This window comes from Trichoderma breve, chromosome 3 (genome assembly GCF_028502605.1).
Source record: "Trichoderma breve strain T069 chromosome 3, whole genome shotgun sequence".
Lineage (NCBI taxonomy): Eukaryota > Fungi > Ascomycota > Sordariomycetes > Hypocreales > Hypocreaceae > Trichoderma > Trichoderma breve.
In genome coordinates this window covers 3336954-3359586 of record NC_079234.1, presented here as the reverse complement: position 1 = coordinate 3359586, position 22633 = coordinate 3336954, and the positions used below count along the sequence as shown (strand labels likewise).

At 49.7% G+C, this 22633-nt stretch overlaps 6 protein-coding genes across 6 annotated transcripts; 3 read left to right on the top strand and 3 right to left on the bottom strand.

Moving 5' to 3' along the window:
- Nucleotides 1-822: 822 nt before the first annotated feature.
- Nucleotides 823-1812, top strand: T069G_05414 (uncharacterized protein; the record flags this gene model as incomplete). The annotated part of the gene is made up of 3 exons (XM_056172624.1): nucleotides 823-1140; nucleotides 1216-1368; nucleotides 1450-1812. The coding sequence occupies 3 exons, from the start codon at nucleotides 823-825 to the stop codon at nucleotides 1810-1812; spliced, it is 834 nt and encodes a 277-aa protein (XP_056029482.1).
- A 140-nt stretch (nucleotides 1813-1952) lies between these two features.
- T069G_05413 (SBF-like CPA transporter family (DUF4137) domain-containing protein) lies at nucleotides 1953-3690 on the bottom strand (the record flags this gene model as incomplete). The annotated part of the gene is made up of 5 exons (XM_056172623.1): nucleotides 1953-2168; nucleotides 2228-2600; nucleotides 2661-3099; nucleotides 3176-3361; nucleotides 3516-3690. The coding sequence occupies 5 exons, from the start codon at nucleotides 3688-3690 to the stop codon at nucleotides 1953-1955; spliced, it is 1389 nt and encodes a 462-aa protein (XP_056029481.1).
- Nucleotides 3691-4691: 1001 nt separating this feature from the next.
- On the bottom strand, nucleotides 4692-6890 carry T069G_05412 (golgin subfamily A member 7/ERF4 family domain-containing protein; the record flags this gene model as incomplete). Its single annotated transcript, XM_056172622.1, has 4 exons — nucleotides 4692-4802; nucleotides 4863-5567; nucleotides 5631-6221; nucleotides 6885-6890. The coding sequence occupies 4 exons, from the start codon at nucleotides 6888-6890 to the stop codon at nucleotides 4692-4694; spliced, it is 1413 nt and encodes a 470-aa protein (XP_056029480.1).
- A 2054-nt stretch (nucleotides 6891-8944) lies between these two features.
- T069G_05411 (uncharacterized protein) lies at nucleotides 8945-10500 on the top strand (the record flags this gene model as incomplete). The annotated part of the gene is made up of 3 exons (XM_056172621.1): nucleotides 8945-9408; nucleotides 9489-9513; nucleotides 9580-10500. 3 exons carry the CDS (start codon nucleotides 8945-8947, stop codon nucleotides 10498-10500), a joined length of 1410 nt encoding a protein of 469 aa, XP_056029479.1.
- Nucleotides 10501-15048: 4548 nt separating this feature from the next.
- T069G_05410 (uncharacterized protein) lies at nucleotides 15049-18647 on the top strand (the record flags this gene model as incomplete). The annotated part of the gene is made up of 5 exons (XM_056172620.1): nucleotides 15049-15364; nucleotides 15424-16823; nucleotides 16869-17358; nucleotides 17416-18423; nucleotides 18469-18647. 5 exons carry the CDS (start codon nucleotides 15049-15051, stop codon nucleotides 18645-18647), a joined length of 3393 nt encoding a protein of 1130 aa, XP_056029478.1.
- A 658-nt stretch (nucleotides 18648-19305) lies between these two features.
- Nucleotides 19306-21010, bottom strand: T069G_05409 (pheromone A receptor domain-containing protein; the record flags this gene model as incomplete). The annotated part of the gene is made up of 4 exons (XM_056172619.1): nucleotides 19306-19738; nucleotides 19810-19827; nucleotides 19924-20308; nucleotides 20383-21010. 4 exons carry the CDS (start codon nucleotides 21008-21010, stop codon nucleotides 19306-19308), a joined length of 1464 nt encoding a protein of 487 aa, XP_056029477.1.
- Nucleotides 21011-22633: the final 1623 nt, after the last annotated feature.

Here is a 22633-nt window from a genome sequence, read left to right as displayed (position 1 = left end):
GGCCCAACTGCAGACTCGCCCTGACAAATCCGAGAGAAGAATATGTCCGAGAACTCAGCTGCTTCGGGCTTTGGAGGCCAGGGAAATCGAGAATGGTTATTTGATTGGTGTCCAAATGTCCGAAAGTCACCCTCGGAGAAAGCCAATTTCGATATTGCGATGATTGAATGTTGGAAATATGAAGACGATGAACCAACCAAAAAATACGAACTCTGTGGCTTCCACACAGAAACCGTGGACTCGTGGCTAAAAGAGCCCACCCCAACGCGAGATGGACAACAGCCATCGGCCGGCTTCAAGGTGGCAGTGTTGCCTTGTGCCGATTCCGAAAAACTTCCACACTTGACAAATGGCGAGATACAAGCGTTTAACGCTGCTTTTGGGCTGCCATATTTTCAGAAGCATTTCTGCTCCATAGACAGCGGTGCATGCGGCATGTTTTTGCAGCCTGACAACAGTTATGGTATTTGACTTCTCTATACATGTACCTAGGGGCCTACATACGTGCCTACTAGGTAGTATATGTATGCACATACACGTGTGAATAGGCACTGACTGCGGCTAGTCTTTATCATTCAAAGAGCCACTGACTGGGCTTCGATCGGTTCGGCGCTTCGATACGATCCCCAAACGAACATCACTCGTGGCTTTTTCTATATTGCACTTAAAAATATCAGCTTCGCACAGTTTGAGAAGATGCCTGAGCAATTCATGAATTGTAGTCATCCTCTCTTGCTGCCGCTGCTAGCCGTCGAGAAAACATTTGAGGCGAAAGCCAATCACCTTTGGATGAATTTAAGAGATCTAAAAAAGATAGAAGAAATGACGGGATACGGTCTCAGCGTCTCGGAGAATGCGACAGACTCACAGAACGACTACCGCGTCCTGGTGAAAGGACTAGGTAAATTGCAAAGTCAGCTGTATTTGGGACTGGCAACAATAAATTCGTCTCGATACATGGCTCTATTTCTGCGTCAGAAAATACAGCATCTTAGTGGAGTTATACCAGAGGAATGTCAGCAGAAACTAGCCCCAGCCTGCCACATGTTGGATGAGCGGATCGAATTCCTTCTGAGCAATATGGAACACATGTGCATAATGGACGGCATGAAGGAACGAATGGAAGCGCAGCAAACCGTCGTAAGTACATTTTACCTAGACTTCCCTGTTTAGCCAAAATGCAATTTGAGAAAAAATAGAATTGACAGTAAAAAGCTTTTCAACCTCATTGCTCAGGCAGATAGTCTGATCAATGTCAGCCTCGCGCAAGATTCCAGAGAAATGGCCGTGTCGAGCAAGCAAGACAGTTCAGCTATGAAGATCATTGCCCTACTCACAACTTTTTTCTTACCAGGCACCTTCATTGCGGTAAGTTCCAGACTATCTAGCTATCCCGCGGCTAACCAGCAAATTCCTATTTGACGCATGATATGCTGACTCTCTTCCTAGTCATTCTTCGCCATGCCGCTATTTAACTGGTCTGAGCCTTCACTCCATCAGGTCGCAAACAGCCACTTTTGGGTGTACTGGGCCGTGACAGGTCCTCTGACATTACTCACTATGGCAGGCGTCATTGCCTGGGCAGTCTGGAACAGCCGTCGCATCCAGCTCTTACAGTCTCGTGCAAGAGAGAGCGTGGTTGGTGAAGCCAACAGACGCAGAGCGAGGGACATGGACGAGAAACAATCACAGGAAACGGAGACAAAACGGAGTTCGATATCGGAGCAAGATCCTTACAAAAAGTATTCCATGTTTGATATCCTTAACCACCGCTGGCGCCACCATCACGATTTGGACACAGCCGAGCCGTGAGAATTGGCAGTTGGACTCAAACGAGATTTCGCATACGATGCAATTCCATGGCTTAGACCACGCTCCCAAGCATTGATCTTCATGAGACATTAGGTCCACATTAGGTGCGCATTAATCATCATATCTAAACATATACCCCTCTATCCGCTTTTCACAGTGTCTTTCTCTTCAACCCTTTCTACCGGCACTCTTTCTTCCTCGTTATCATCATTATCATGAGCCGTTATATCGCTTTCGTGATCTCCTGTTGTCGCAGGTTGCTCCTCATCAACAATCCCTGCATTACTAGCACCTGGTTTTCGATCGCGTCGTAAATACCATCTAAAATAATAGACTAGACCTTGAGCCATAAAGACCTTATTCAAACGCTCGTTAACAAATAAACACAAATCAAAGAGTGGATCCAAAAACTCACCTGTTCAATTGTATAAAGCAAAACTGGAATCGTGATAAACGCCCTTGTCAAATCATCCGCCTGGTTCCACATGGACGTTACCAAAGGGATACCCAAGCTTGTCGTTTTCGCCGCTCCGCAAAAGCACACGGCAATGGTCTGTTCCTTAGACATTTTCTTAACAGAGACTATACGTTTGACGCATTCGGGCAGACGAGATTCCTTGACATGAGGGTTGACGTATGTTGCGAGAAAGGCGGGTGGGCGAGCGAGGTAGAAGCAGATGAGGGTGAAGATCATGTAGAGGCCGATATTAATGAAGACGTTGAAGATGACGTCTTCTTTAGATAGCTTGTAGAGCGCACCAGTGCCGAATGCGCCTGAAAATGTGGTCCTTTCGTCATATTCTTGTTAGTTAAACAGCAATATCCAGCTTGAAACATGCCCAACTCACCATACTAGCAGTATCAAGCAAACAGCCGGTAGCTTTCCCAACATCGTCACCCTCAGCACCTTTGCTACAAGATCCCCCTTCCACCACCTCACCGCCTGTCCCACTGCCAGGGGTAACAAGACGCTCAAGCCAAGCTGCTTGGCCACGTTGGCATACATGTCGCCCAGGGTACTCGGGTCCGCAGGTCGCCAGTTGTCAAAGACGGAATCGCGCGGTATGAAGCCGTATATCAAGATTGGCGTGAGGAACGAGCCGAGTGTGTTGCCAATGACTACTGAGATGACGGCCGCAGCTTCATCGCCTCCTGCTGAGCGTGTCATGACAACGTTGGAGGCGATTGTGGTGGGGAGACAGGCTGTGGCGAGCATGCCGAGGATGATGGGGATAGAAGGAGTGCCGTGCCGGAGGGCGCCAGCCGCAAGACAGATGTGTACAAAGGCTATATTTCACATCTTTGTTAGTTTATGTATATGGCGATTGTAGTGACAGGAGTCGTATAGTTGGTCTCTACTCACCCAGCATAATCACAGGAATAATCACAAAGCTGCAGCCCTGAACCATGATATGCAGCCTCCAATTTGTCAGGTTCTGCTTCAACTTATCCGGAGGAAGCTGCAGTCCGTTGATCAGAAATATAATTGCCACGGCACCATATAGGATGCTATACTCTGATCTGATGACACCCCCATGTTCTGCGACATCTGTATTTGTTGACGTAACCAACCGATTAGCTTACTCTATTCCACGGCACCACCCCTCATCCAATTGCCGAGGGCAAATCCGATTCAGAAAAGAAAAGGAACTCAGCATCGTTGAAGATGTCAACGAAGAGAAAATGAAGAAGAGAAAACTCACGTGGGAAGAAGCATCCAAGCACACATGCCACGCCGAATCCAATGAGCAACCACTGCGCCGCCACAAACTCGACTCCCTTCCAAATCCACACCAGAGCTTTGTTTTCCTTCCAATTACTCCTGTCCGTCGTCGTCGTCACTGTCGTCATCGCTGTCGTTAATGTCGTAGCAGCCATGGCTCCCAATCACTTTGTCGTAAATATCCAAAAAAGCAGAATACACAATCAACGAGAAAATTTTATCATAAAATCATCGAGAGCATGTCAAAATGTAAGCCAACATATTCAAATAATTAGAGGAAAATAGTCAAAAATGAGAAAATGGAGAAAAAGAAAGAAAGAGAAAAAAAGTCACGATATGGATCGTAGATAAAATACCGTGCCGGTCGGTCAAAATATGTTTTAAAGACCGAAAGGGCTGCACAAGTTCTGAGACCGCGCAGGAATGCTGCGGGAGCAAAATGCGTCTTATTACCGGCGATGAAGGGCGGGTCTCGTCGGCCGATCGCTTGAGATATCTGCCGACATCGCATATTGGAATAGCCAAAATAGGACAACTGAGGCGGTCGTCGGTGGGATGATGGGTTGGAATCTTCTTGTAAGCGTCATGATAATGGAAAGGGGGCGAGCGGCCTGAAAAAGCATCAGATGCAAGGGGAACAACGAGCTTTGAGACAGGCATACAATGGCGTCAGGTCGGCATACATACTCCCGTGCAGAGCATAAAGATGTGAGAATGAGGAGACTCTTAATGCTTGGATAATCACAATAGTATATTCAATCCAGACCGCTATTAAATACGTCGGCTACTCCTATCGTCTGAACTCTTCATAAGCTTATACAGTCGGGACATCAGAACAACATTCACCCTCCGTCACGTCCCGTTTTTCACCAAGTGACAAACATCTAATCATCCAAGAAAAAAAAATCGCTGCCTCCTCAAAAGGCAGCTCAAAGCAAGGCTAACCCCAACGCCGTGCGATGCCTATGGTATCAAAATAAACATTCCTCTGAAAAACAAGTTTTTCAAGGATCAAATCGTAACAAAAGAGCCTGCTCTTCTCATGGCGCCTCCATTGGTCGTGAGAATATTAGATGGAAGAATAAATATAAGAAGAAGAATGAGGTAGCAAATCTTCAGACAGACAAAGAGAAAAAAGTATCGGTATATGGTTGTTTTATGCGACAAGCACGGGTGCTGGCTCCAAGGGCATAGCTGCAATGGACTCAGCAGCGCCGGTGCTACTCGGTGCTGGTGCAATCTCTGGGTCTGGTATTTGGATGTCCAGCTGACGAGAATCATTAGCATTGGCTGCCAGAAATTCCAAACAGGAGAGAAGTCCACTTACAGTCATGTAACCCGTGCGCCGGAGCGAAATGAGTTTTGGAGGGAGAATGCCCTCCTCAGATGGTGTGGTCTTTTCTTTTTCTCGATTCCACTTCTCTATCCACAACTCCAAGTTATTCAATCGAGATTTGATGCCAGTCATACCGAAGTCATCCCAAAGCCATCCAGTAACAAGGCCCAAGACCGCGTCAAGCACATTACGGGGATTGTAGGGATCAAAAGCCGGTACCAGCTCCTTGTTGAGCTTGTCTATGATGCGCCGAAATTCAGGCTCAGGAATTCCAGCAGGATCTAGGATCTCAGGGTAAAGATTCGAAAATGTGGGAGCAAGATCACCCTGGAGAAGCCAGTCGCGGCGGATTCGGATTATCCGCGTCTTGGCATATTCTGCAGAGTCTGATGGTACATGGGGGTTTAAGTGAGGGAAGCAAGGGTGCTGCGGTCCCCACGATTCACCTAGATCTGGCTGGATCTCTTCGCCCATGATTGACGAGTTGGATGACGAGATTGCAGATCCTATACCATCCCCAAGGGATACGTTGGAGAAGCGATGGTTGTCCATTACATCAGGTCCTCGCTCCAGGTCTCTGGAGTAGGACCTCCTCGGCTCCTCATTTTCGGGTAGCATGATGCCTTTGCCCTTGTCAACTTTAGGATTGTTGGTAGGTGGCGGCGATTCGCCAGTGTAATCGCCGCTAGTTCTCGTCTGGAAATCAAACCGAGTTGGGGAGAGGGTTTGTGAGCGTCTCTCGTCGTACGAAGCCCGGACAGATCCAGGCAAGCTTATGCGCTTATTATCCGTTGTGTTTAGGTCAAATTGAAAGCTGAGGGGTGTTGACGAAGAGTGCCGCACCTGTCGGTGTTCGGTGAGGGTCAGCAGGGGATAGTCGCCAGCACCAGTGACGTTCGGGTCGGCAGTGTCGGTAGATTGATCAAGGGCCGGGTGCTGTAGTGGGACGGGAGGTCCAATCGGACTTGAAGGGCGTCGCTTGTGGGAGGGAGCTCTGGGGGTTGAGTTTGTAGGATTCCACAGACGGGCGGAAGAAAGGCGTTGAAGTCGAGTCGGGCCAGTGGCCGATGTTGTGAGACTGCGAAAAATCGAGTGTTGGTTCCGCTTATGCAAGACGGGCTGTGGCGACGCAGGTTCCGTCACCTTGGAAGCGTCGGGACGAGGAGGCTGGTGAGAGGCCGAGGGTGAGGCTGGGACGGCGTCTGAGCGAGGGTTTACCTGCGCGCCTAGGGAGGGCGGGCCGGTTGCTGTTGAAATTGCCTGAAGCTCGTATGAAGCCGTGGGAATGGTGGAAACGGCACGGCCGCTGGGACGACCGCGCAGCGAGGAAATGGCGAGATCGCGTCGGGCCTAGGAGTCGGCGAGACCAGCGCAAAGCTGCTCCCAGTTGAATTCGAGAGTGCCGTTGACTCTGAGAAGAGCAGCCACAGATGCGATAGAGTCGCTGCGGGAGAAATTTGAGACTCTTCCGCAGTGGCCGTCGAGCGCAACGCTGAGTTAGAAATGCACAGCCGGAGAAGTGCTGAGAATGGTTTGGCGTTGAAGCCGTACTCGTATCGGCTAATCAGGGGCGCGCGCTCGAACGGGTTAGTGCGGGTGATTAATTCTCTTGCGCGGCTGTTGCGTGATTGCATATTTATCGATTTGGCATCAAGTGCGATAAGACAGCATCGAAAATATTCGGCAGGCTGTGGAAGATGCTGGGAGAAGAAAGAATTTTAAATGCCCATTGCTGGTGGTCCAAATAACGAGCCGAGATCAAATGGTTCTAAAATAAGAATAAGAAGAAAAAATAAGAAGAAGAAAAGAGAGCGAGAATGGAGAAAGAAAAAGAAATTATGTTTACCCGACCTGTACCGGAGGAAGAAATGGTCTGTGGCCTGGGCCTGGGAGCCGCCTCACCTTTATCTGCGTTTGATGCTTGTTTGCTTGCTCGCCTGCACAAACCACTAACACGCCTTTGCCCTGACGATCCATGCAGCATCTCAAGTGCGAGAAGCCGTGCTTACTTACATCCATGAATGCTTGCCTAAGCCGCTGCGAGTGAGCTCTAGCTAGGAGAATGCGGCATGGCTTCGGGACTCTGCGTGGGTGGCGCCCAGCAGCAGGCCAAGCTGAACCGTTAGACTTAATTTTGCCCTGCCAAGGGTCATTTATTATCGTGGATCTTGTGACGACAACCCAACAGTCAAAATTCCACGATGGGACTGGGCTGCTATTCTAAGGATCAGACCCATGGCGAACAGAAATTTGCATCATCACTCGCGGCAATCCCGAAGATCTAGAGGCACGCATAACACATGGCATGGATGGTGATAATGCATGAAAGATCACACCGATTCACATCATGCCACTCACTAAAACTAGTAGACGACTCGCTTCTGGATGTGGCTTGCAGAACCACCTGGTTAGTTAGGGCTATTGAGCGATTTGACAGCCCTCACTGCTACCTCCTGATTGCTGCATGGAGGCGTTCCTAGCCTTGTCTCACCTTTGTCTGAGGAAGCAACTCTGTTACGTACAGGCTGGGGCTTTTCATCCAAGAGCCAAGGCCAAAGGATTGAGTTTACCAGGGAATAGCAATACATCTACGAATAGGCTGGGGTGTCGAATAGAAGACTGGATGGAACAATGATAGCAACAGCTTCGTATCGTCAGCCTCAGCTACAGCAGCAACAATGGTGCCAGGGGCCATCCCGGGCAAATCTATCGGGTCTCACCGACCAGGCTTCATGCGGAGAAAGAACTGAAAGATCGTAAAACCCCTTCAGCCTGCCATCGATCGAGCAGCAGTAATTCCGAATAGGGGGCTGAACGAACCGTGCGCTTCCATATTGCACGGGCCGCTGTCATTGCTGTTCCCCGGTGGGAAATGCCAGCTAGTCACCACGGTGCGGGACAGGGGCCAGCATTCAATTTAAGTCTCCTATTATCGCTATCCAAACCAAGGTTAGAATCGGATTTCTCGAGATTGCCCTGCCTGCTCACACTGCGGTGATGCGGAATATCACCACGAAGGGAAATTATTCAATGCGCACTTGGGAGATGACGTAGGCGATGATCTGCAAGAGCTCTTCAGAGCTGGGAGGCGGGGCGAGATCTAGGCTGGGCCTCATTTCTGGGAACTGACTTGTCAGCCCGCAGTTGTTTGCTGCTGTCTGGGGAAATGAGATGGGCAGTGTAGGGCCGAACGATGGAATACAAGCTTGATGCCTGATCTAAATCGATCCATCTACCGCAATTTGCATACATGTATGCTGTAAATGCTATAACTGTCGTGCTCTTGATCAGTATTGTGGTCGACACAGGGCGGGCCTTAAAGTCAGATGACTGTATGATGACGCTTAGAAAAGCGCGAAATAATGAGAAACTCCATCCAGCCAGTGGTAAGCTACTAAGGCCGTTAAATAAGAAAAATCAAGTAACCACACAAGACAGTGGACCAATTACATGTACATGATTCATTCCATTCATGTCAATGGCGCCTTTGGCGCCCGGAGTCTTTCGTCCAGAATTGTTCCAGTGGAGACTTGTTTGTCGTGCCATGTTGCGCCGCAAGATGGGGTAGCTGGTGCAAGGAATGCACAAAGATATCACTGCGGGAAACCATGCGTAAATGGATCTCTTATCAATTCATGGGAGAACTATCAAAGATTAAGATGCATCAACACATCAAAACATCACACCTTCTTATCCAGCCATACCTTATCATTGGACCTTGTATCAATGCTATTGATATATTAAGGTACCGCTATCAGCCGGTGACATTTTTGCTGCCCGCAGCCCGCCACTACGTCAAAACTGCCAAAATCAGCACAAGCCCGCTGTACCCCAGATTCTAGCCCGCCCAGCCATGCGGGAGCGCTAGCCATTAGCAGGGAAGAGCGCTGGAGCATCCACTGACACCCGCTAACAGCAGCCCGGCCTCGAATTCCAGTTGACGTAACGACTGGACGCTGCGTGTCTGCCCACCACTCCATCTCTCCCTCTCCTCCCTGCCACTCGTCCAATGATCCTCTGCTGACATCCATCCTGCACGATCGTGCATATCCTAAACCATGTCGGCGGCAGCAATGCCAGACGACGGCCGTCAGGCCTCGACCGCTTCATCCTCAGCTCGGCCCGGACTCGCCGCAAGCTCCGGCATCAGCCTCGGCCACGGTGTCGGAAACGCCAGCAACGCTCCTCCTGGACACTCCATCCGCCGTGTCAAAACTCTAGACGAGCCTTCGATGCGATTTGGCTCCATGTCGCGGCACTTTTCTTCAGATTCCTCCTCCGAGGCGCCTCCGCGCAGGAGCTCCAACTTTTCGGATTACAGCCTAAATGAGGCACGCGACATCCTCAACCCCCGGCCGCACGCTCACGGCGAGGTATCCCATCACGATTCATCGCCGTTAGCATCTCTGTCGCTGGCCTTTGCATTATTGCCCGCCATCGCCGGCGTTCTATTTCAGAATGGCACCTCCGTCGTCACCGACATTATGCTCTTGGGCCTCGCCGCCATCTTCCTTCATTGGTCGGTGACGCAGCCTTGGTATGTAGCAGCACCACTATCGCGTCTACCACGCTCTATATGGTGGGAAACATAATAACCAAGCTCATACTTTGTTGTAGGCAATGGTATCATGCCGCGCAGGAAGTCCGTACCTTTGAAGAGCAATCGATTAATATCGCGCTTGAAACGGACAGCGATCTCGATTCTCAGGCCAAGGCTCCGAGTACTAGCACACCCTTGGACGACGTCCCTGAAGAGCGAGAGGGAGATAAAGCAGATAATTTCAACTCAGAAAAGAGAGAGACAAGAGAGAAGGTGGTAACAGAACAGCAACAGGCCGCTCTCAAGGAGCTATATCGCCACGAAGGTCTTGCTCTCGCATCATGCTTCGTATTACCGATGCTTAGCGCATACCTCCTACATTATATCAGAGGGCAGCTGAGCCGACCATCTGAGGGGCTCGTTTCCAACTTCAACTTGACGATTTTCCTCATGGCAGCTGAGCTGCGTGTATTGTCACATATAATCACGCTGGTCCAGTCTCGGACGCTGCACCTTCAGAAAATAGTGCAAGAAAGTCCGTTTGGTCAACGAGTTGGCACCGAAACGCTACTTGAGGAGATGCTCAGAAGGTTAGAAAGGCTTGAGACTCTTTCAACGTCTCAAGGCAACGTGATCGCTGGGCACGGAGAGTCCCTGGGTACGACCACAGCGACGGTTAGTCGAGACGTCAGGAATGCTATCCAGCCAGAACTGGATGCTCTGAATCGAGCCGTAAGGCGATATGAGAAGAAGGCAACGCTCCTGCAGCTACAAACAGAGGCTAGGTTCTCTCAAATGCACGCAAAGCTGGAGGACGCCATATCCTTGGCGGCAGCGGCAGCAAAGCAATCGAATCAACGAAGCAATTGGCTCCCGTGGGCATGGAAATTGATCGTGACGGCAGCGACGTTTCCTTTCAAGGTTTTCCTGGAGATACTCGCCCTGCCGTTGAAGCCCATAGTTGCATTTGCAAACAGAAATAAACAGCCATCTGCCAACCTTCGGGCACCGCGGAGCAAGCCGGGGAAGCCACCAGTGTCGGTAAAATATAACGGCGATCGAGTGCCGCCGAGAATAATCAAGAGATGATACCTTTTTCACTTCATGTTGCTTATTCTGCTGGGGTTTTGTTTTGGGCTTGTTAATGTTTTCGTTATTAGCAAGCAAATTGGTACAGCAGACTGGCCAACGGCTGTATTTGAATCACGATGGATATTATTGTTATTACCATGTACATCATTAAAGGAGATACCTTACCTGATAGCATTGCCTCTTGGAATCATCACTACTGCAATAGAGTTTGATCCTGAAACGCTTACCCTGCAAAGTGATGATTGATGAGCGGCCTTTAATTTCCAGCTGGAATAAACTTCATCGCCTGCATATTTGGATATTTACTATCAACTTAATTATTTACGGGTGCTTCGCTTGTGGCGTTGACTCGTTTTCATTTCCCCACAAGCCCCTCTCAGCTCAAATGAAGCTCCCGGCGATCTCGAGCGTGTATCGCAAATCATCGGAGCGGCCCTCAGAACTAACTGTCAGATATCATACGGCTCAAGCTTATCGACTAAAAAAAAAAAAAAAACAATACAAATCATGATCGGGTAATGCACGTGTTCACGTGTTCCTGAAAACTCCCTTTCAGGTTATCCAAACCAGCTTTTCGGCTCAACATTCGGGGAGGGGACGGGGGCACGAGAAGGTAGTGCTACCACACGGCGATGGCTTCATATGTCAGGTGAGGCGCCTCAGCTCATCGTCACTCCAGGAGCGGAAATTGCAATGTTCTTTGAGTTTTAAACTCTTGCATGTCACGAGACGTTTATTGATTGTTTATTATTGTAATGCCAAGCGGCCAGGTGAAATTATGTACCACCATGCACTTCGAGCGAGCTTGGAGTTGAGCTTTTTCTAGCGCCATGTATCGACGAACGATGGGATTAGCTCTGGTCGATCAACAACAACGCGTCATAGCATTTCCCCTCCCCTCTTTTATTTGGCGAAGCTTGCTGATACGAATATGCATTCAGATGCAATGCGTATTTCTGTGTTTTCCGAGTACCACGTGCAGTTCTTAGACTGACTTTCTTTAAACGCAAATGGATGATATACTACCGAACGGACTCGTAAGCCATTTCTCTCAAGAGTAGGCGTTGCCTCGCCGCCAGAGCCAACTAAATGTTTTGTGGCATGTTGACACTGCTTCAGGGCCAGAACACGACTTTGATGCTGTGAAGAAAAAAGCATGTGGTGCAGTCCACACTTTTCGCGTCTTCCACTATAGCAGGTAAAGCTGGAAGATGAAAACGGTATGTGTATCGTTGAGCTGCTTGTAAGTGGAGTAAATACAGCGTGGCACAATTCCCATTAGGCCGCGCATGGTAAGGTTTCACTATCGACGGAGATGTGCACCCAAAGTGATCACTGATGAACCGACCAAAGTTTAAACAGGCCGATTTGCTGCTGCAAGATCGCGAAAATAAAACGGGTTTCATGGGAGGTACGGGCCTGAACGTGGGAAGAGGTTCAGTTGTATTGTGCACCACAACGAGCCAGTCATATGTCGACATCGAGTCACGCCAGCGGAGTGGATCTTTTAATTTCAGAACACAATGTAGCGTGGCGCAAGGGATTGCATGAATGAACGCTGGTTGTGTCCTGGGCCCGAAAGTTTGAAGTTGCACCAGGACTCATACGGAGTAGTCCATGGCTGATAGTGTCGCTGCTTTTCATGTGTTGCCAGAAGAGAACTGGTTCTTCCGTGCATGTGCTCTGTATATCCCTGGCTGCAGAAGATGATTGTTCATGCTTCTCCTGCATGCCAACATCGTATCATGCAAGGGATATGCTTGGTTTCGTAGGGGGGGGGGAACGAGTGGCGATGGGCACGATCGGCTGTGCGTGGCTGGGATTTTTCTAGAGCATACGTAGTACATGCGATCTTTCAGTGTACACTGAAGAAAATGGTGAACCGTGCAGGTGGTGATTCTCTAGCAAGCAGTGGCGGAGAGACATTCGTGGACAGACATACAGCGGTCAACATGTCTGTCTGCGATGTAACAGTGTGAATCAGGATTCAGTTGGCGTTATCGGGGCTCCGTAGCCGCTGGAGACGTGATGAGCCTTGGATGCCACCACATCCGACAAGACAAGGAAATGCCTGGTCAGACAACTCGACAACTCTTGAACCTTGCATTGCAGTGTTTCGCAACCGGCCACTTCCAAGACCATGGGTGGTCAGCGGCTTCCCCGCCCCCAATCGCGATGCCAGGATATTCAGTGAGAAAGGCGCTCTTTGGCTCGTCCAGAGTGCATCTCTCCGTACTAACAGGATGATGCATCAGTGGCGTCCTTTGCGTAGGGATGCGGTGCAAGGGAGGATTTCAGCTTCATTTTTGCTTTTTGCTAGCAGTACAGAATACGGGGTACTTGCAGCAATTTGTAGGATCCGGGAGCGAACCAATGGCTGGTCATTCACCATATGCAAGGGAAAGCATCATGAGATACGGAACACGATAGACACTTGGGCTGCTGCCCGGTAATAGGTACTGAGCTGTCTCTTGCGTGGATTGAAGAGAGGCCAATGTCATGCCAGGCACAGTTTGATAGGTAGACAGAGCACCTGAGATCTTGACTTGGGGGAAATGAGACCGGAGATCTCGGGTACACGGATCACTTTTGGTTGGACTCAGTTGGTGTATCCAGAAATAAACCGTACCAATACCCATGGAATTCTCCGGCGAATGCTCCGTACAGCAGGGGAGAAGACGACGCAGTCGAGAATTTAGCCGTCTGGGCGGTTGGCCTTTAGTGACACAATGAGTTGAGGCTTCCAGCCCTCGTACTACTGCGGCGCCCTGTAACGAGCACTGCTGGGCCTCGATTTGGGTAATGGATGACGAGATGGCGCTGTTGGTGGTGCGAGTCAAACGAGCTGATCTATGCCTCGTCAAGCACTGACTGGCTTGCCCAGTACCAAGCAGCTTGTAATACTGTATGCATCCTGATTCTCTTCTGAGTGAGAGTGAGGGATGAACAGTCAAATATCATGGACTGACAAATGAGTGTCTGCCACGACCTCACCAATTCTTCTGTCGAACCCAGCCAAATACTGCAGCAGTTCCAATTGGGTGGCGCATCACACGGCATTTTAGCTTCTGGCTTGGCTGGCTGAAAGCGGATGGCACCGCGCCCGGCTTTCCTGCCAGCCTTGGCGTTCTTTTGGCGCAAGGGGCAGTAGCTGAACAACCCCGCCCGGCCAGAGCTCTTTCCTGCCCCTGGGCCGGCTGGAGCAGCACAGCTCAGGTACCACTGGAGCCACTACTACCATTAGTGCCCCAGCACCTGCGGTAGAGCTTGCGGTAGCATGGGGCAGTGGAGGTACTTGCGGGTACCTGATGCAATGAGATCGGCCAGGTTCCTGCATGCATCTCTGCCGAAGCCGCATCTGGCCCTTGCGCGCCCGCTCGCTCTTGCTCTTACAATCTTGGGCACAGAGCATTCTGCAATTGAGTACATACGAGTCAGTACCTATGATTCCAACCAAGGCTGAGCTTGTCCGATTGATCATCTTGTCTTTATCTGAGCTGCTCACGCCAAACAACACCAGAACAACACCAGGCGTCATTGATGGGGGCTAGCTAATGCGTCCTAATGCTGCGAGTCCTCCCTCCGGACGCCTCTCAGTGTACGAGTACATCCGCCTGCACCACGACGTCACGCTTCTTGGTGGTACCGCCCAGAGCTGCGAGCCTCTGCTCTCGACTTCATCTCTCCACCAGCCCTGCATCCACCGCTGCAGCCGGGAAATTGGCCCAACAGCCACGCGCCATGGCAGATGCCCGCTATCCAACCAACTAGAAGCAACTAGCAGCTTTCAATTCTCACGATGGACCCGCCTTGGGAGCATGTCCCGCGATTCCGGGTTTGACTTTGGGTCCGTTCGTCAGAGGTACAGGGAATAGAGCCATAACTGACGAGTACGGTACCAGCATGTGCCACACGTCCAAGGCTTACCAGGTGCTGATAGAACCGCAAGCACTAGACATGTGGGCAAATGCCGTGCCGATGGAACTGATGCTGTCCGCATGCAGGTATTACCAAACCAAACTATTGGGCCGGAGGGGGAAGAGAGTGAAAATTGTGACGCTCGTTGCTTTTTGGCCACCACCAGCCTCTGCCCCATATTCTTTCCCTCCTCTCGCTTGGTGTTTTCAGGTCTCGCTCGATTTTTTCATGGTTATTTGACCGTCTCCCCCCATTGTGCCTCCTGATGCAGATGAGACATCGTTGTTCAGTCTCTTCGTCCTCCTCCACCAATCCCCTACCGCCGCTACCATTCGTGTCTCAGCCCGTGCCAACTTGACCTGGGTGTAAACTCGCAAGCGTATTAGCGCTATCTGGGAGCAGTTTTTCTTTCTTTTTCGTGTAATTACCCCGACCTGACGATACATTCTTTCGTGAATTTGCTCCTTCGCTTCATTCAAAGTAATCCTTTCTTACCCTTATTGCTACAACCAGTAGCTCTCGGATAATGCTTTGTGAGCCGGCAGATATAAGCGGGAGCCTTTTCTGATACTAGAAGTTTCGACATTTACCGCTGGCGGTACCCGTGATCGGGCTGGTACAGCGAGGATGTTGAAGATGGTGAGGCTACAGGCACTCGTATGCCTCTTGTGTTTTCAATTGGCCACAGCCCAGGGCTTTCGTGCGCTGAGACGAGACGAACATTCCATCTCATCACCCACTGTGTCATTATCCAACCCACAGCCAAGTTCTCAGCACTCGGCTACCAAAAAGCCGGATGACGAGCACAAACAAACAGACGGCCCTAAAGAGCCAACCATCACAAAGGCTCCCGGGACAACTGCCTCTGCGGAGACGACAATTCAAATCACAACGACGTCGATTGCTCCAGAGGCACCTCTCAATAGCTCGACCTTGTTTAACAGTGAGAACAAGTCTTTATACTCTATCGATTGAAGTTTGTGCTGATATAGAGCGTGCTAGCAACGATCCCGGCCGGCCATCTACCAATCCAACCTACCATAACTCCAGGATGGGGTGTTGCCGGCGTCATTTTGATGCTCACCGGTCTTGTCTACACCCTAGTAGGCATCAAAAATCGATGGATTAACTGTTTCTTCTCGGCCGCCTTTATCACTGCACTTGGAATCTCGGTTCTTATCGTCTACATCATGAATGTCCCAGTCAGTCTAGGTATTCAGGGAGCATATGTCGTTGCCGTTACCTTGTCTGGTTGTGCGCTAGGCGGAGCATCACTGATCTTCAAAGATTTGACCGAAGGTTTGGGGTGTGCTCTGGGCGGCTTTTGCCTCAGTATGTGGTTCCTCTGTTTGGCACCGGGAGGCTTGATACACGATACGATCGGTAGGGCCATTTTCATCTCCTGCATGTCTGTCGTTGGCTTCTGTTTTTATTTCAGTCGCTATACTCGGGATTGGGCCATGATTTTCTTGATGTCCTTTGGAGGCGCGACGGCCATTGTTTTGGGCATTGACTGCTACAGCAGAGCCGGACTGAAAGAATTCTGGGCCTATATCTGGAATCTCAATGATAACCTGTTCCCCCTCGGTGCAGACACCTATCCCATCACCAGAGGCATTCGAGTCGAGATTGCAGCCATCATCATAATCTGCTTGATTGGAATCGTTTCCCAAGTGAAACTTTGGAAAGTGGTTCGAGAGAAGCGCGAAAGAAAGGCCGCAAGTCTTGCTGAGAGCCGGAGATACTTGGAGGAGGAAGAAGCGATTGTTGGTCGCAACATCGAAGCGCAAGCAGCAAGAGAACGAGTCGAGTGGGAAAAGGTCTATGCAGGCAGAGTCCTGGTCAACAGCAAAAGTACAGCTTCACAATACTCGGATGGCACCGACGGTGCCAGCAACAGCAAGAGCTCTCCCGCTGGATACTCTGGATCTGCCTATACAGGCCTCAAAGCTGATGGTATCGAGATGGCAGACCTTTCAGACTCAAGTGCTGCACATACTGGGTCAGATGGGCTTGCGTACTCCGAAAAAGCTAAGGGCGTCAAGGTCATGGTGCGAGTGGCTGCAGATGAAATAATGGAGTCGCCAAACGACAACGAAAATGAGATCAAGGAGAAAGTTGTAACTTTCCCAGAATCTGACGCAGTATCTTACTATGGCGAGAGATCCGCTTCAAAAGGGGATGTGGCAAAAGGGAAGCAACTCTCCCAAGCAAGCTCGGAGGCCGATGGTAACTCTCAACAGAGGCACGTCACAACGGCACCTGAAGTTGTACCCCTGCCCTTCAAGATTCCGAGCGAAGACGACTTGAAATCCGTTGGCGACCGATCTTCTGTTGCAACTTTTGCTGACGACGAAGCTATCGCACCCGCATCTCTCCCACGAGATTCTCTTGTCAAGAGGGTCTCACAAGGTTCAGTCACGCTTCTGAGAAGTTTGTCCCAGCAGAAGAAAAATGTTTCCTCTGAGCGTCAATTAGAGACTGGCGAAAGTACTGAAGAGTTAGTTGAGCCGGTTGTCATTCCCCACCACGATGATGACCAGTCGTCCCTGGCTGCAACTGTTGACTACGACAGCTCGAGCGATGATGATGCGCATAGTTCAGTCATTGGCAATGAGCAAAGAAGGAGTATTGAGATTGCTGCGGAATTGGGCAATGTTGAAGAGACCGGAGAACCAGAAAAGACGGAAACAGAAATTGCCGCTGACAACAATGTTGGCGAGGCAGATAATGAGGCATCTCAAAACGATGCCGAGCAAAATATCGCGCCCAAATCAGACACAGAACTACAACAAAAAGATGTCGAGCCAAGCGGAATGGATGAGAACCAGGAAAAGGGTAAAGAGGGCTTAGAAGCTAAAACTGAAAATGCGGCCGACGTTGACGAAGAAAATTCGCTGCCTCGTGAGCAGGAATCTACAGCAACTGGAAGCAATGGTGCCGAGGTTCTAAAGCCGCTTGAGCCCACTGAAAAAGCCACATCTCTTTCTTCAGCGACCTCGAATCTTGTTAGTCTGACCAAGGACCGATTGCCTGAATCTTTGTCCAGAGTTGCCCTTTCGTATAGAACAAACGAGTGGACCAAGCATCTCAGCCATGCGGATACCCCGGAACCTGAAGCCATCTACATCGAGCCATATGCATCTGAACAAGATGTTCAAGAGGTCCCTAGATATGTCGACGTGGAGGACCTTCAGAAGACTGTCGCTGGCGAGATCATCTCTCCCCCAGCCGCCAAGATATCGAATTCTAAGACAACACAAGTCTCTTTTGCTCAGCCGAGCCACAGAAACGGCAAAAAGAAGCATCGTCTTTCTAATGTGGTTATATCAACCGCAGTGCCTCCAAATGTTGCGAGCCCTAATGGAAGCCCCGGATCGCCCCCCATGGATGCCTCTCTCCAGCCGGCTTCACCAACCCTGCAACGTACTTCCACAGGATTTGCTCCAATTGTCGAAGAACAGGATGGAGTACAGGCAGCTGGTGTGCCCATTTCCGAAGAGGCAATGCAACAAGATCGCGTCCAATCGAATTCGACACCTTTCCGGCCCATAGTGCCTCGCGTTGTGTCCTTTTCTAATCCTAATACCTTGCTTGGTCAACGAGAATCTGTCCTTCGGAGTAGGTCACAGGGCAACCTTGTTTACAACGTGTCCGAGTTTCCTATAGATACGCAAGGATCCGTTGGTGATGCCGAGTCGCTCCATAACTATCCCGTATACAGCCGAGTACTGAGTCCCGACCCTGATGATCTTCCACTCAATCGACGGAGAGAAATTCTACGCCAGAGTAGCATGACAAATCTGCCGCCATCGAATTTTAGACTGAATCGCACCAGCAGTGGTGTTGAGGTTTCGGGCAATACGCAGTTCAACTCCCATCAGCCGAAGCGAGAATCTATGGTCTCAGGGGTAGCTCGAGAGACAAAGCTTGCCAACTTCAGACAGTCTATAGCTCACGACCTTCAATCTATGACTCCTGGTGTACCCAGCAACATGGGGCGTGAGACACCTTTTGCATCGACTTCTACTCTTATTGACGACATAGAAGTGCAGCGCACTATTCTAATGGAGAAGAAGGAAGCTGAAATGCAGCGGAGGGAGATGCAGAGACGCCAAAAGGAATGGAATGATCGCATGTTTGACAGTCGTATGCGGAGTGGCGACCTCCTGGAGGCACATCGAGAAGTCATACGCAAGATGCAGAGTGCTGCAAGAGATGCATAAATGATCAAAGAAATCAGGGGTTGTCGGATATTGAGCCAATATGGCGTCATACAAGAGGGATTTCACCCAGATTCTGTGTTTATATTCTCGTTTGGTTTGATGTAATTGATTATCAAGACGTATAATGGCGATACCAATTTCTTTTTCTTTGGTTGGATACAAAAGGGATACTGGTGGGATGGCTTCGGATAAGAGCCCGGCCTAGGTAGTAGTCGTGGGCTATCTACATTGCACTCGCTTGTACTAGAACATGGAGAGAGAAGAGTAAAAAGACAATAAAGTAATAAAAATATGTTTAAGATGAAGAAGTCAATTAGCGGGACTATTCGACGAAAAATAGGAGATGTAAATTGCTACCAGCGACTATAAGTTAGTGTTCAAGCTCCTCCTTTTCATGACACTAGCTAACTAAAAACGTGAATGAAGCAAGTGAATATGATACGACTGAGCTCTCTCCTCCCTTTCCTCATTATGTCCATTGCACACTTGTGTTATAATACTGTATATATCAAGAGAGGTTTCCTGAGTTGGATGCTTTCGGGGGGGAAGGACACAGGCGAAGACATTGAAAGGCTTAGAAAGACTGCGCTTCATGGAAACAGAAATGTACCTCCTTTTCTTCATACCCATAGCCACCAGAGCGATATGAATAACACATCTAATGTTTCCTTTCGCTATTGGACCGGTCCAGTGTAGAGTCGAGTACTAGCACTGGTGGAAGAGCCGTGATGGCAAGATGATCGTTTTCGTTACCTCTATCGTCCGAAGCAGAAGCTGAAGAAGGGACAAAGAGCTTGGCTTCCTCGTCTGACCAGGCGGATTGGTGAGTGGGTTGATAACTGAGTGGTTCCAGTGGAGTTGAAGATGTCTTTGTCTCTGGAACCTTGAAGAGCGAAAGACTGAATGGAAGAGAGAAGTTGAGGCGGGTGCGGAAGAGAAATGGATTTGGCTGAGGCAATTGAATGGGGACGTCTTGGTTGTGTATGGGGAGGGATGCCGTGGGAAGAGGTTGTTGGAGAGCTGACGATGTGGTTTGGTTGGACAAAATGTTTGAGAGGACGCCCGAGGAGGCTGGATTCTTTCTGGAGGATCTGGTAACGACTTGGTTAGCATTTCTTTTTCTGTGGTTGAAGTAGTAGACTATTAGTTGAAAAGTAATTACCTTGTTGATGCCGTGTTGCTGTTTGAACAACCGTTAGACATCGAGGCCAGGGCCCTTGAGTCAGGATTATACTCTTCGTATAGACTGGGAAACACTTTCCCAAGCCCAACATACAAGAGAATAACTCGATAGCAGTTCATGGCGTCTTTGGTCATGCCGAAGAAGACGAATACCGGTATCGCTGTTACGATGGGTACGTAGCAGATGTTCGTAAACATCCATCCTATCTGGCTGCTGGGTATATACATAATAGTGTTCCAGGGGACCGATCGATCATTACTATGGATGGCTTTGAAGTCGAAAGGCTCTAATGGCAAAGTATTGACAATGTTGATGGCTGCCAGCGCGAGGATGACAGGAAGGAAGGGTATAAGAATGGAGATGACCATGAGATAGAGACGGCGGCGGGCTCGTTGGTTGCGGACGTGAGCAAGGGGGTTGCTGGAGAGGGCAGATTGAGTTGACTTTGTGATCTGGCGGAAGCGTATGTAAATGAAGACTGGGAAAGATGTTAGCGGATGACTCTTAAGGTTTCCGGAGCCGTGTATCTCGGATATTGATTGCTATACTTACCCGCATAGCCGGCAGTGATAACAGACACAATTGCCTGTGGGAGAATTTCGAAGACGATAGTAGGCCAGGCAGAAGCATTCGGCCAGAAACACCCAACCAAGGTGCCGACGTAATATCGCTGCTGTGCAAGAGGATACGTCCAGGCAACCTGCACCAGCGGCAATGGGAATATGATGAGAGCCTGGATGATGTTGCGTCTTCGTTTCTCCCTGCGAGAGGGAGGGTTGGCTCTCAGACTACCGACCTGGATGGCCAGGTTCCGCATGATGGCCAGCAGGCATGTGGCGTAGAGACTGATACAAAAGTTGTGCAGGTGGCCGTCGACGTCACACAAACCGTAACCTGGCCACCACGATTCCACATCGTCGTTGCGCCAGATGAGAGCATTGACGATGTTGCGCAGGTTCTCCAACTCCATGTTGAGGATGAAGACGACGGCGGCGAATTCTCCGTTGCGGTAGAGCAGTTGAAGGGGGATGAGGCAGATGAGGTTGGCGAGGATGCCGAAGAAGATGCGGCAGACGAGGTTGACCGTGAGGGAGGGAGTGGTGTAGATGGTTGGGGGTGGACCAAGCATGAAGATGGAGAAGTCAGGGGTGATGGGATAGAGGGGGATGGTGGTACTCATGATGACAGGATTGATCGAGGGAGAAATTGATGATGATGATGGGTTGATATCGTGATGTTGAACAAACTTGTGGTAGATGATGGAGATGGAGATGGTGATACTGATGAAGATGGTGATATATATAGAGAGGAAGAAGAAGAAGGAGAAGAGTGACGCTGATGAAGAGAAATCCGCACAACTTTTGAAAGCAGACGAAAGAAAAAGAGCCTTTGCAAAGATGAATCCAAGTTCAATAACACATCACTGTGTAAAGGTGAACGGTTGACAAAAGAGAGTCGAGCAATTGATTTTTATACAGTCAATAAGACAATAAGGCACAGCAGCAGCACTCAAGGATATTTCATTACGAACAGCATCTAAGCGACCTGAATGCCCAAAGTAATAAAAACGCCCATCTGAAAAAAAAAAAAAGAAAACCCTAATCATCAGCTCATACAATTGGCCAAGATAAAACTATCGACCGCTAAAAGAACAGCAAACTGCAGCGGCAGCCTGCGAAGGGGGGAGAAGCACGGCATCAAGGACCAGGTTCAAGATCCAGCTCGAAGCAGCCCATTCATTTTCTTGCAGATGGTTTCTCAGCAGGCACTGTAGGGGATACGAGCCTGCACAGCGCAGGCCAAAAAGCAAAGTAAAGTACATTTTTAATTAACATGCGCCTGGAGATGAAGCATCACAGCGCGGGCAATCACACGGCGTAAGCAAGTTTTGTGAAGTTTGTCTCAGTTTGGAGGCGTTTATTGAGAGCCGTATTGGGAGTCTATTGACGACCGGATTGGGAAAGTCTGTGCGCCCGCCATCCCGCACCTTCAGCGGCAGCGGCTCCCGGGATTTGGGATTGGAGGCAAGGCGTGGGAGAAAAATAGAAAAAAATAGGGGAGGATTAGGGACGGCTGTGGCTGGATTTGGAGGGTGGGCAGTCTGTTTGATGCCGTGACAAGGGGGAGGCTTCAAGGTTGACTTGAGTTTGGGTTGTTGTGATGGATTTGGTGGAGAGAGGATTGGAGGCTCACCGGAGAGGCGGGTAGGCAGCCGGAGATGGAATTTGATTTGCAGGATTAGGGTCAGGTCGTGTTTGATGCTATTAATGTCTTTACATGTGCAATTTATACAAAATTGTGCTGCTTATTCGCGGCAGAGCTATGCTGAGTACTATTTACGTGTTGCTATTGCTGTTGTTGTTGCACATGTGAGATCTGACTTACATTGATAGCCCGGATACTTGCTGGGTACCTGGCTGCCGCTGCTAAAAATGCTAAAAACAGAGCAATGGGCTAGTCACCCCGCAGTGACGACTGCCAGAAGCTACAGGACAAGGTACCGACGATGTTACTGTAAGCTGGTCTACCTCATATAGCGATTCATCCCTTTAGAGGCATATGAACCACATGCCCTGCAGCTGTTGCAAGGGGAGCTTCTGCATTCTGGCGTTGTTGATCTCACAACCGGGGGCCGGAAAAATACCCCGCCATCCAATCACTGCTCAGAGAGCTTGGGCGTGGGTCCTTGATCTTATCGCGGGCCGTTCGTTTCGACGAGGGAGAAGAGCAAACGGAAAAACAACAACCAAAAGCTACGAAAACCTCTTGCTGCTGCTCTTCTTTACCCTTCCATAACTACTTT